We start from the raw sequence: 14,311 nt of genomic DNA on the forward strand, positions 1-14,311 counted from the left end.
GACGTGAGGGGCCATGACACTAGTCTTTACCGTAAAAGGGTGGAGAGATACTTGTATTTGTCTTCATATGAGAGGTTTAACATGTTTGGCTAAAGGCTACAGTGAGGTTATTGATGTGCCGGCGGGGGTCATGACCCAGGAGGTACGGTTGAATCACTGTGAAAAGGTGTGTGTATGTGTGTGTGCTCAAAACATCTCAAGCCCTCTGATCTTTTCCTTTCACACAGAAGATGAGAAGAAATATTTCTACCTTACTGGCAACCACATGTTAGGCAACAAATCATCAACTAACTGCATTAATTTGTTACAGATGACATAGAAGCCCTGCTCCATAACAACACATCCACTTCCTAGTATCAACCATAGACTGTATGGAAAGATGGACGACATGACATCTCCCTTAAAGTGAAGCCAAACCCTCTCTATCGCCCCCTGCTGACTGGCTGCAGTATAGGTCATAAAGCCCGCCTCCTCCATGTTAACAGATGGGACATGAGTCAAACTATAAATCAAAATACACATCAAATAAATTTTTCTAAAACATGGTTTCTGTCATTATAGTTAGTTCTTATCACGCTGATTTATGTCCAAGTGTTCATTTTTCTCACAAGTTTACTTTTAATTAGTTATTTCATGCTGTAAAAAGGGGGTGTGGCCTCATGATTGACAGCTCTGTTGTAGAGGTCTTCACGGGTCTACTGGAACCTGAGGAACCGGGACCCGACCTCATTTATGCAAATTGTAGACAAAGAAGAAGAAGCGCAGTTAAGTGTTACACATGTGTGTGGCTTCTAAACGAGCCTTGCATTTGTCATCCGTCTGCGCGACAACAAGTGGACTTTTAATCTGAAATAACTAGTAGATTAGCATCGCTGTTTTTATCAACATGGCATGGATAACAGAAAACCTGGATGTGTTTTATAAACTTTCTTGGCAGAGGATGGATGATACGCACGGCCAGGCTCAGAGGAGAAGGCTGCGTCACACAGGTAGGACAAAAAGGTTTGTTTTGACAGCTGACTAGCGGTAATTTGTTAATAATAATCAGCTGTGAAGTCAGGTCTGTTTCGACTGGCCGGGGTCGGCTCCAACATAACACAGTTCGGGCCCCAGCTTTCAAATAATAGACGGGTCCGGTTTGGTTCCGGGTCACACAATTACAGGTCTCTTAGGGTTTGGGCACGAAATTTTGGACCTGTGAAGACCTCTACTCTGTTAAATCGGGCTCCTGCAGCGATCAGCGACACCAACACTACAGTCATTGAACATAACTGTGAATATCTGCTTCAGACTTACACAAGAAGCTGCTCTGCTATTAATCAGCCGACGTGAGAGCCAATCTTTTTTTTCCCGTAAGTTAAGTGTGTCTTTTGGTTCGTGGAAGGGGCGGGACATCGTTACCACGGCTCCACCTGCATCTCCACTGCGCAGACTCTGGTTATAAATAACGGCCCTAGCGCAAGATAGCAGCACCCGTCTCGAGGGTATTTTGACTTAAAATAAGTGTAGATAGAGACACGTTGTCCATCTTTATATACAGTCATTGGTATTAAACCACTGAGTGGGAGCTACAACAGGATGCTATCAGAGTTTAAGCTAACATTAGCTGCTCTATCCTGCTCTTTGTTGGTGTTTACACTCCAGCAACTATAGCAAACATTAACAAAGATGCATTTGCCAAACACATCAGTTAGTCCTCATTCAAAAAGACTTTCACCTCTAGAGGTAAATGCTAAAAGCATTTATGTCAGAAACATTGTGACCATATATTTTCCTTTCTTTTACTTAAAAGGGATACTTGGCATTTAAGGAAATTGCAGGGTGTTGTCTTTTTTCTCCAAAACTAAACGGACATGGATTTAACTGTTAGCATGCTCAGCTAACACACTGTTATCAAGGGGCCAAAGAATGTTCTGTTAGAGCAAAATACTTACATATTTCCTTATCATACATAAAATGACTAACTAAAAACAATGTTATTTCGTCATTTCCAATTTAATTACATCTTTTATCAACTGCCGACTCTCTGCCTGGCACATTCAATCTTAGCCTCAGTGCTTTAGAGTTTGTATATGTTTGTTTTTAAGACTCTGTTTTACATAAATCTTGTTTAAAAATAGGGTCAGCTTGGAAATAAAAAAGAGCCAGGGAACATATTTTCAAGTGAGTCACAAAGGTAATGTTAGCTTTATTAGCCAGATATAGCTAACACTATAGTAAAATCTGCTAGGGTCAATTATCATTTCAGGTGGCAAAACCACCAGCAGTTGGCTAAAAGCGGAAAAATGTTTTTGCCTACTCTTGGTGAAATTGTGAACTTTATTTCAGTTGTAAAACTACGAGACAGAATTTAATCTTGATTTAGTTTGGATTACGCTGAAAACATCTTTAAGCAGTTGTCATTTAAGAAAGCATAAATCATCACTCATTGACTACATGTAAAAAGTATTTTAGTCAACTTCCCTTTCAATCTTTTTTTTGATGTATGACATACAACTTTAAGTAAGTCATACTCTTGACCTTCAGCCAAGACTTCCTTTTTCCGCTTGCTGCATTGTTACAGTCCAGTTAGCAGCTTGAGAAGCGACCATGTGTTCAGATCAAAAGTAAAGTGAAATTCTCCCCTCCAGATACGTCTGCACAATAAACACTGTCATCTTGTGGTTCATTAAATCCCTCAGAGGATCGCCCGTTCATCTGTTTGTGCTGAGTCTCAGTTTCACTGTAAATGGTAAGTTACACAGAGGCTGCACTCTGTTTTTTATGGTTCATACCGCTGAAGTAAGCCAAACAGATTTCCCTGTGATTGACTTTAATTAACGGCTCTTAACTTTGTTGAAACAACAACATCATGATGCAGATTAGTAACAAGACAACATGAAGCTTTGTCAGGTCTGTCCTCAAGAGGAGAAGAAAACTACTTTAAAATGACACGTTTGTTGAACGGAGGTCGGATCCATCATTTCTGATGCATTCAATGAAGTTGGGAAAACTAAACGCTGAACGGCTTTTGTGACACAGCGTCAAGCGAATTTGTCTCAAGTTGAAAGTTGATTGTTAGCTGAACTAGCTGAACTTGTTGATGAGAGCTGGGATGTCATTACGGCACATTACGTTCCGCCTGCTTTTGCTCTCCACATGGACAGTTTTTCCTGCATACGCCGCAGCCTGCGGATACATGATTGGTCAATATTACTCGGACTGCAAACGTACGACAAACGGAAACCGATACACTTCTCGCACTAAAATCTGGTCGCGTCTGGTCGCATTCTACATTTTTATGTTGAGTCTGTAAATTGAGATTAAGTCATGGAGCGAGGTTAATGAGCCAGATACAGCTAACGAAATATACTAGCTACAGATGCTTCAGAAAGACTCAAAGACCACTGTCTATATGCGAACATGAAATTGAGAATCCATTCTTTAAATTTATTTTTAAACTTTACAACATAATTTTAAGAAAGTAGTGGAGCTCAATTTAGCTTAATTAAAAAAAGTGAAACCAACAAAATCTACTATCGATATTTTTCATTTGAGAAAGTAAAATTGTCAGTTGCATGCTCTTGCAAAAAATGCTTTTTTCTACCTCTGTGTGAAATTTACAACCAAATTTTCCTAAAAATATTAACTAATGTCACTGTAAAATGCATGTGTGCATTGTGAGAGTCCTGTATTCAGTACAGCCACAGTTTTGCGCTTTTGCACTTGTTTCAGTTTCCTTTTTGCTCCTGTGTGATTGTGAGTAGGTATGTGTGAGAAAGACTGAGTTATTGTGTGTGGAAGCTTAAATGATGCTGTTATAAATACTGTGAGCTAAGTGTCTGTGTGTGCGTGCGTGTGTGTGTGTGTGTGTGTGTGTGTGTGTGTGTGTGTGTGTGTGTGTGTGTAATTAATCACCTCAGACTCATTACAGCAAAACACATCAGAGGCTCTGTAGAAACCTGTATCCAAGTCAGGAATGGCCGGTGCTGGGTTGAATATTGTCTTAACTGTAACAAGAAACAATATCTTAATCTACAGGTCACTTAGGATAACATGCAGTCATTGCAATGGGATCAAAAGATACATTTGTTCTCAACAATACACTCGGTTACAGTTGTCAGTTGCCTTTTGAAGGAATCAATTTTGAAAGTGTCCCTCAGTGACACATTTTACAGTCGTGTGATGTTTCAAAGCTTTGCTGTCAAGGTCTGGCTTTACCTTAATTAAACTTTCAATGGGAACAAAGGCTGGTGGGTTACCACTGAGGATTGCTCTCACAGGCAAAGCTCAAGTGGATAAGCTTCTATAAAAAGACACCTTTTAAACGATTAAATTAGCATTCCCCGGGAAAGAACACTGCAGGAAGAAAAAAACGCTGGTGGAAACGGCCTTACATCCTGTATGTGTGATACGCTGTAACCCCTGCAGTGTGAGGATTGTGTGCATGGAAATGATTTGAAATGAAGTATATAACCCTATACATGTGTGTCAGTGTGTGGGTGAGATGAGTTGTGACCCTTTCTGTGTATGTTGAGGAGCATGAGAGAGGGAGAGAGAGCAGGAGTGTTTGTCAGAAGTAATCCTCTGTACGTGTTGCACATCACTGTCTCATGCATATTCATGAGCGGAGAGCATTAATGCATCTAATACCATGATTTCTGTGTATGTGTGAGGATAAGCCCAGCTTGACGAAGCGATTAATTCTGATATCTCTGTGTATAAAATAAAGCCTCGTGCCAGTGTGCGTGCGCATGTGTGTTTGTGGGGGGAATATATGTTCAGTGTTGGTGACATCAAAGTCTGTTGTGAAAAAGTGTGTGCCTAGTTGCTGTGTGTGTGTGTGCGTGTTTGCGTGGGCACATAAGAGAGCAGCTGCGTGGGTTTGTGCAGGGCTTTGGCCACCTGGCGCTTTGAGGTGGATGCTGGGCTGCTCGCGAGTAAAAGTGGAGATGCCTCTCTCTTTTTCAACACACACACACGCTCATACTGTATGTATACTCACATAAGCCTCAGCCATGTCACCAAAAAAGTGACACTGGGCTCTTTTTAACTCCTCTTCTCTCTCTCTTTATGTCAACTAAATTGCACCTCAATTTCCCTCACTTTGGTTCCAAGGACATGTGCGACATCTCAAGAAATGTGATGCCTCAGAAAGGATCTCCATCTTCCGCCGAGTCCATTTTCAGCCCTGTGTATCTGTCAGTCATCTTTACTCTGCCACTAAAAATGCAGTTTTAAAACCAGGAAAAGAGGCTAACATTTTTAAGCACTGCCCCTCCAGCAACAAAACCCCTAAATTCGGTGACATACGTATATGATTGGCCAAATTTAAGCTTCAGTAAAAACAAAACAGAAATGGCAATATATAATTCTTTGGGGGCATTTTTGTCTTTATAAGACAGTGAAAGCTACAGAGACAGGAAATGGGGGGAAACTGTGGCATGTAGATGGGAAGCATGCTCTGCCAGGCCACATTATTAACTGTGACAGTTCAAAGAATTTAAGGCATTAAGAATTCGAAAATACATTTTTAAAATAAGCCTCTTTATCTAAAATTGAAACTCAATATTTTTGTAACAGACACAACTTCAAAGTGAAAATCCAAAGAAAAAGAAACAAATCGGACGCTCAGATGAAGGCAAACAGTCTAAAAAGGAAAGCAACCATCAGCGAGGGAAATCGAGAGTTACAACCGGAGCCAACTGTGGACGTCACACATACAACACTGTCTGGATATCTGGAAAGTGTGCTCCTGTAATTATCGTTTATCGCCATAGGTGTCGCCAAAGAGAACGAAACTGAGATATCTGAAATTACCACTTAAATTAAGACTTTCAAACTTGTGTGATAACTGCATCACATCAGGTCAATGTGTAAGGTTTGCAGTCAGCTGTGGGGCAGCAGGTGCTTGTCAAGGTGTAGCCTACACCTCAATTTCTGTCTATCACAACACTGCTGGAGCAGTTTAAGAGTTGGCCCAATGATTTTCACTAAAGTAAGTGCAAAGAACTGTAGATGTTTGTGGAACTGTAACAGTGTGTTGGCAAAGGCTCCAAGTACGGGGATAAAACTTGGTGGTCACAAGGGACATACAGTACGTATCAAATTTGGTGGCCACAGGAAAACCTTCTGGTCCACAGACCATGGGGCCGAGGTAAATGTCAAACCCTGAAACTATCTTGCTATACTCGCCACCAGGAAGATAATAAAAAAAACAAAGTGAGATGCATGTTCCTGTATTCTTCACTAAGTACACTTAGTGGGGAGGAAAAACTGCTGATTCTTTTAACTAAGTAAATTTCCCCAATTCACTAAGTTAAAAGAACTCAGAGGAAGAATCAGCAGTTTTTTCTCGTTGTTCTCGTCACATTTTTCCAATGCTCTTCACAAGCTCACATGGCACACATGTGATGCAAATTAGACACAACAATGGGACGCATGTTAACCCAGTGCTGATTATGTAAGCTTGATTGAGCTGTTAATTGGGTTACTTGTCTTAACATATGTACTTCAGTGGCATTAACAGACAGTTTTATGCAGCACTTACCACATACTGTACACTATGTAAACAGGATAAATAGAGAAAGTATCATTGAATCATGTAAAAGGCTTACTCATGCTGTACTTTTGTAAATAATCATATTGGTATTTGTCGTCATGGACAGAACTAGTAAGAAGTACAATGTTGTCTTCCACTATCTGCTCCCTAATTTGCCATCTGTTGTGTTACCACAGTGTTTGCGTCAAGCGTGTCACTTCAGTGCAAATGCACAGATCCAGTGCTCCTGAAGTATACATGCAATAAGACTGCGGAGAATGGAGGTCTATCAATATGCACACAAGAACAGCTTGTGTGAAATCCCTATTAAACTTTGGATTTGCCTCTCTGATGCAAGAAGCTGCTATTGCGTACGTCACATTAACCGGCATGTCAGGCTCAGGTTGCTTTGTTTTGCTCTCCAGGTGTTAGGGAAACCACACAAACACACACACACAAATACACACACACTTACAGCTGCTGGGACAGATGTGGTAATACTGGGATGTGTGCATACTGAGTCACGTCTGGCAGGAGAGTGGTGTGCGTGTGTGTCATGACTCTGGGTTTTTTATCCGTTGCACGGAGGTTCAAAGTCTGGTCGCACATGTGCTGAAGGAGCAGCCAGGAAGCATAAAATTATGGCAGTTTGTTGCTGTGGTGGATTTAGGAGGAAAGGTGGATGGAAAACACGGACAGACAAAGAACAGAGGAACAAACAAAGATCACTCACACACTCTTCTTATATGCATGCGAGCACACACACACACACACACACACACACACACACACACACAAAGAAATGAGTCATCAGTGAGTATGTGAAAGGGCTTTAAGAGGCTCTAATTGCATCTGATGAGAAATATAAAAGCTGCTTCTTGCTCAGACAAGGAAGAGGGGGAGTAAAACGGAAGAAGAAAGAAAGAGTGAAACTACACAACTGCTGCCATTTCCTCAGCTCGAGAATTAATTTAGTTCCATTAACTTGTCAATATTAAATGGTAGATGGAAAAGAACTACATATACATACAGTATCTTTTTTCTAAAATAATTACATGCAAGCAGAAGAAATTCTTTTTAATAGGTTATCTTGACAAGTGTTCCTGAGAGCTGGCATCCACAGTGCGCGAGGCTGGATGGTGACATTTACGTAATTTAAGCGCCGCTTCACCCCTGCGTCATTAAATCCTCGCCACCAAACCCATTAACACCCATTCTCTCCAGAGAACTCCATTTACGCAATGCTCTGCTGTGGCAGTGTCGAGGTGGCATCTTCGCCAAGCATCTCCGCTCGGCTTGCCTCTCTCCTGGCGCCACATGCTGAGCCTAATCCCGTGGTACGGTCGACACGGTGGGGAGGGGGGCTCGGGGAATGAGGGTGGCGCTCGGCGAGGCCATCTGGGTATCCCATCTGCAACGCGGTTATGGCTGCGACTCTTTCATTCCTGGCAGCCGGCAACGAGCGATTACCAACGACAGGCCCGGATGACAGGGGCGAGAGGCTCCCCAGACGTCTCTGATGACGCCGAGGCGTGCTAATAATAGGACGCTGTAAGAGATGATGAGCTCAGTAACCTGGTTATCACCAAAAAGGTAGAGGGAGGAAGGGACAGAGGGATGGTGGGAGTCTAAAATAGGTTATGTTTATGCAGGACAGCAAAGATCCTGTTTGTTTGTGTAATGCGTGTAAAGACACGGTGGTCGATGTAGAAAGTGAGCAGCAGCGACACAACAGAAACTTGTGAAGATATTAGATTTGTCCACTTCTCACACGGTGCATGATAGAGTGATACCAGTCTGTGGGAAGCCTCGCTCTTAAGAGTGTAGGAAAGTGTAAATGTGGAATACAAACAGAAAGGTCACAAGACTGATTTAGACTAAAGCTTTTTGTCCTCTACTGGATTTTTTAAGGCTGTGTCTGACTCAGAATTTTGTCAGTTGAATTGGATTTTGCTGTACGATACATAACTTTGACGTTTTGCTTCCCTTTTTTCAGTTCAACATCAAACCGAATCCTATAGACACACATTTATCAGAGATCCCTATAAGCTCCAGGTGTTAAAACACTTCCAGACAACTATTTTCTTAGTGTTTAAGTGCCGTGAATAAGCTAGTTGGTATGAATGGCCACCTTTTGAGATAATACATAAAGCTTTTTGTCATCGGTGGTGATGCACTTGGTAACACACACAAAAGGTGATGAACGTCATTTCTTGAAGATTAAAAGATAAAAAGTTCAAGAGAAAAGTTCAAAGCCTGCTCACTTCCTGTGTTTGCTGAATTGTTGGTTCCAGAAAGTACCCTACAGTTTGATCTAAATATCTGGGCATGTAAAATGTGACATTTGCCAGTAATCCATTGCGTACTGTAAATATTTTAGGATTCATATATAAATTGTTACCATGCAGACTTATACTACATTAATTCTACATCAATAACTAGTTAGAATAGATCATTTTCTCTCTGAGTTCAGAAGAACCTGCACATGCGCGGTGAGGTACTGACCTTTGTTTTCCTGAGCCATGCGCAGTGCCTGTAAGGACGTCTGCGGGCTGATCTCCAGCTGGCACACCAGAACTTTTGCATGTCTGATGGCTGGAAGAGCTTCCTGCAGCTCCTCACTGCCCAGCAGCATGTTAGCACCAGCTACGATCACGATGGCATTCTCACCTGCATGTGGACAGCAAAAGACATGTCTTTTTAGAGTTCTAATCTCTGCCTTTGATCCTGATTTTACGACCTGTTTTGCTTTGCTGCCCTTGTAAAAGAGACGTGTAAAGGTGCAACAACCACAACACCAGAATTTTTAACTTCAGCAATACACGATACCTCTTTTGATAAGAGGGCAAAAAAGAAAAAAAGTCCTTGATAGTTTTCTTCGTTTATTATCACTGGACACGGTCTGGCTTTGCTGCAAACAAAATTTCAGACAGAATAATAAAGACTGAACCGTACAGAGGTCCCAAATAGGCACCTGGATCATTTTTTACAGCTTTGACATCAGTGTTGATGTTGGGAAGGCAGCGTGCAGAGAGCAAAATAAAAATAACCGATAATTCCCCTCGCATGCATTAAAACTAAAGTAACGAGACTGTTTTGAGAATGTAAGGAGTCGAAAGGACAGATTTTTATGTTCAAATGGAGGATAAGTAAAAGGTACTCAAGTAAAGTAAAGTAAAAATCCACTTAAGTACAGTAATGAAGTATTTCTACTTTGTTACTTCCCACCTCTGGAGAAACCACGGACACTCTTTGTTCATAAGTGTGGCCAAATTTGGGACACATGATTTAATAAACTGTTAGAGTTACAGTACATTATATTTTACACTATGTGCATTAAAAAAGAATATATATACAGCAGGGTTGTGTATTGGCAAGAGTCTTGCAAAAGATATGCATCATGATACAAGTGTTCAATATTTTGCGATATAATACGATAGCATAAGTATTTTAAAAAAAATCTAATTTACAACAACTGTCATTGTTTTAAGAACAAAACATCATATGCATGATATACGAGACAAAAGTGAATTTCGTTGTATTTATGCAATCAGAACAGTAAGATATGCATCATAAAGAAAATTTGGCATTCACTGTAAGCTATTAATGAAAAATGTATACTCTTTTTAAATTAATACGGTATAATAAATCATAATATTTAATACTCAGTGTATCAATGTTTTCTTGCAGCCCTAATGAACAGGGTCGAATGGGACTTTTATTGTCAAGTTTATGTCAAAATATTGAAGAAATTGTGAGCAAACTGCATGAAAAATGGTTACAAAATAAGAATGTAACTGTTGGTTCCATCCACTGCTGTTGTGTAAAGGACACAATGTGTTGACTTAGTCACCATATATTTGCGGCCTGTTTTCATTGCACCATATGATTATTTTTATCTTTACACACACTTTATAACATAGCCATATTAAACTTATTTAGAGATATACCGTATATATATCATTTTTTTAGTAAATTCCAGTTTTTTACACCAAGTTTTTTCTATTATATATGAACTGGAAATAATAAAGAGGTAAACGGAAAAGCACCCTAATAACACACTTTATTAACCTAAGCTATTTGTCTTCAAGACATTGGTGACATATCACATAACCACTGTCAATTTTAAATTAGCTGCAAACAAACATTGTCATTCAGGTGCTTGTTCAAATGCAATATCAACCATTTGAGCATTTACTTATTTCTTATTAAATTGTAACCATTACAATACTTTAAATAAATCCAATAAAAATGTGTTATTGTTGTTCAATTTTCTTCTTGAGATTGATTTTGATCAATTAAGGATGCTAAACGCATATATTAAATAACCTTTTCACAATAAAATGGCATGTGCACATTGTTTTATGGGTCATTAATTCTTAACTGCAAAGAAAATGTAAATAATACATTTAAGTTAGAACTCGGTCTTCCTTCAAAACATTGAATATAAACAACTAACTGCAATGACGTATGAACATGAACATTCCTGATACCTAAAATGTTCTTATGTCATCTAAATGTAGGGTTTGCTGCTAGTGTTAAGACTCAAGAAGATACTGTGAATACTCAGCATGGTTCGGTACACTTATGTGTATGTGAATGTGTGTTTGCATAACCAGGGATTACAATCACTTGAGCAGTGGTGAGTCAATGGCGGCATTGAATACTAGAGCGTAGAGTCTGCTTGTACGTGTGTGAGGAGTAATGAAAATGTGCACCGATAGTACACATGCACTCTTTGTTGTGTGTGCATGAGACCATTTCAACAACTGAAAGAGCTTTTAGGAGCTCAGCAGGGGGCTGTAGGCTAGCAACAAAAGCATTTACCTGCGCTGTTAACAATGATGGAGGCAGCTCCTGTGGCTGCGTCAGAGGTCTGCCCTACAAAGTCTGACACAGACAGAACAGATAAAAGGTTTGAAGGAGAGGTTGAAAGCATCCATCACTTGTCTTTCCTGCAAACACAAAACGGCTGCTTTTTGCTTGACAAGGTAGCCGGAAGATTGAGACGAACTTTCATCAAACACACCTTTAAAAAAACGAAACGTCGGCATTGTTATTCAACGGAGTGCATTTGGCTCAGGTGGGGTTTTTTGGCTATGAAGAGACATGCCACAAACATCAATACTCTGATAAGTCCACTGTGTGGAAAACTTTTCAAACCCAACCTTATTTTACCAATTCCAAATGACTTTACTATCATTGGCTACAGCAATGGAAGGACTATATATATCCAAAAGCATTGAGTAACTGAACACATTGACAAAATACAGGCTAGAAAAACATAGCTGTGAAAGTGAACTTTTACCATGCACCATGGAAATGGAAACCAATTTGGCATATAGTGCAAAAAGCCCTCTATCCTACCTGTATTTACACCATTGTCCTTGAAATTCTGGATGTAATTGTCTCCAAAGAAGTCTTTACCAACCTAGAAAAGATTTAAGGCAAAACAATAACAACAAAGAGAGTGTCAAGCGGGGTCAGACTTGGTTAGCGGCAACTTTTGAAAAGTGGTATACTCAACCCTCAGTTGGGTTGGATTTTCGTGTGCCCTGCCAGCATACTGGCATGGTGCCGCCGCCGAAAATGTGCACAAACGAACACACAAAGTCAACAAACGCACACACACGCAAACACACGACCAGCTGCGCCAAGCCTTCAAGACACGATAACCCCGCCTTCCCGCCTCTTCAGGCCCACCTCGCTTTCGTTTTCCTTCCCTCCTTCCCCTCTTCCCCTGATCCGCACAGGGATGTCCACATCTGTAGCTACTTTGGGTTGTGGAAGGGGTCCCCACCTTGCCCCGAGGCGCTTACTTCGAACCCACGCTTTCCAAAAAACGTGCCAAATCGCGGGCACTTCTAGCTGCCTGTGATATTGGGTTGGGCTTGTATTGGCTGCTTGGCCCCAATCTCTTTGAAGAGCGGCCTTCCGTCTTGGATGTTTTTGACAAGCCCGGATGTCTATTTTTGGGTTCTCCCCATGCCCGGAGAGCTACTCCCGCACTGGGTTGTTATCGATCGGGCCTCTTTGTTCTGAAAGAGGTGGGGCTTCAGTGCTTTTGTGCTCAGGTTGAAAGGCCACACTGAGCTTACTGATTGGAGACTCGGGGTTGCATGGTATGGGAATAGGCTTGTTTGAAGGCGCGCAAGCGTGGGTGGGCGTATGCATGTGGTATGGTATTGATCAAGAGAAAATGAGGCTTGGAGAGTTGATGTTGTAAAATGACTGAAGTGTGAACGATGCCATAAGGTTTTTGGGAGTTGTTAACTAGTTTGTGCGGTAGCTGATTGCTGATTATTTGTACTGAGTAAGACGTGGATGAGCCAAAGGTTGGAAAAGCATCAGAACTTCTTTTTTTACTGGCATGCACATATTAATACAAACACTGTAACACAAACACAGCCATGTATGGCTGCAAATGTGATTCCGGATTCTTACCTTGCAGAACATAGCGGTTTTGGCCCCCAATCTTGCAGCCTGAATGCATTGGTTGGCCCCTTTCCCTCCAAAGCCAATGAAGAACTTGTGACCATGGATGGTTTCCCCGGCTTTAGGTAGCCTTGGTGCCTGGCTGAGGTGAAGAAAAAACAGGCAATGAGCCTAAACTTCAAAGAAAATTCACTTTCAAATGCCCCTATCGGAAACTGGGTGATGAATGCTATACTTGGATTTTGAATTGGCTTTTTTTGTCATCCCAACAGTCTCTTTACACTGCAGATAAAAGTTTAGAAATGTTGCATCAAACTTTAAAAACTGTTTTATTTGGCTTTGAGAGTGTTCTTCACTGGAACCAATAAGGGAAGGGAGATGTCAAAATGTGAAGATAACGCTTCAGGGCCAGATCTTCCCTGGTTAAGCTATTTATTTATCGCTGAAAAATGTGCAAAAAAACACAAACAAGAGCTTTCTGTGGAGTCTGCGGAGGATTTTATCTTTTGGTCTTGTGGTGGTCTTTCACAGGAAGGTCAACCAAATGGAAACATTGCTGGAAAGAATTGATCATATGAATTTATTCTCAACACGACAGCAGTATTTAGAATCACTGACAGAACATAGAGCTCACTATTGCTTTATCACTCTGAAAAGCACTCTAGATATTTTGCCGAGACATTCAGTCAGCTATGCCCATGCAAGTGTCTCCAAATTTTGCAAATGATGCAACCAGCACAGTCCATAGATGTCTCAACTTGACACTGGCTGCACCAGAAATGCCTGACTCATCAGGGTTGGGTTGAGTCCCGCCTCTCTCCTCAGGGCTGATTTGCCACAGGTGGGTGCCCTCAGGAGGAGCTGTCTGTTCCTTGATTGCTCCAATCACAGAGGCAGAGTGAGTGGTGAGTAACATGGGGGAGAGACAACAGACTGCTTCATACTGTACGTCAGAGCGCTGTGGTCTGGCCTTGGGCCAGCACTGCCCGGGGCCAGAGGGTTTGCGGACGGCAAAATGTTGTCATAAACTTGTTTTTCACCCTGTTGTTGCTCTTTTTTAAAGTTGTGTGTGTATGTGAGTGTGTTTGTGGCAGGTGTGCTATTACAGTAAGTTCATTCAATCCCAGGATTTCCAGTAAGTGAGACGCTGGTGGCAAACACTGGAGGTTGTTATAAATGCTGCTGTTTTCACACAGGGATGTGAAAATACTAAAATGCCCAAAGCTATAACAGGATGCAGGGTCAGTGAGGCTGAAATGTGGTGAGAAGCAAACAGGACAAAGGACAAGCACATGTTAATACACACGCACACACACCTCCTCCACACGCACACACACACATTACCTATTCTAGTTG

At 41.2% G+C, this 14,311-nt stretch overlaps 1 protein-coding gene across 1 annotated transcript in view; it reads right to left on the reverse strand.

Moving 5' to 3' along the window:
• The window catches only part of rbks (ribokinase), a 41,913-nt gene that overhangs the window by 15,858 nt on the left and 11,744 nt on the right, over positions 1 to 14,311 (reverse strand). The window contains exons 3-7 of the mRNA XM_069661641.1: positions 12,965 to 13,097; positions 11,888 to 11,951; positions 11,348 to 11,410; positions 9,026 to 9,190; positions 3,898 to 3,989 (exon numbers count right to left, since the gene is read on the reverse strand). Coding sequence (XP_069517742.1) covers positions 3,898 to 3,989; positions 9,026 to 9,190; positions 11,348 to 11,410; positions 11,888 to 11,951; positions 12,965 to 13,097 — 517 coding nt within the window. The remainder of the gene's footprint in view (positions 1 to 3,897; positions 3,990 to 9,025; positions 9,191 to 11,347; positions 11,411 to 11,887; positions 11,952 to 12,964; positions 13,098 to 14,311) is intronic.

The sequence above is a fragment of the Semicossyphus pulcher genome, unplaced genomic scaffold, assembly GCF_022749685.1.
Source record: "Semicossyphus pulcher isolate SPU_LCO1_2020_fin unplaced genomic scaffold, fSemPul1.0.p SCAF_14, whole genome shotgun sequence".
Lineage (NCBI taxonomy): Eukaryota > Metazoa > Chordata > Actinopteri > Labriformes > Labridae > Semicossyphus > Semicossyphus pulcher.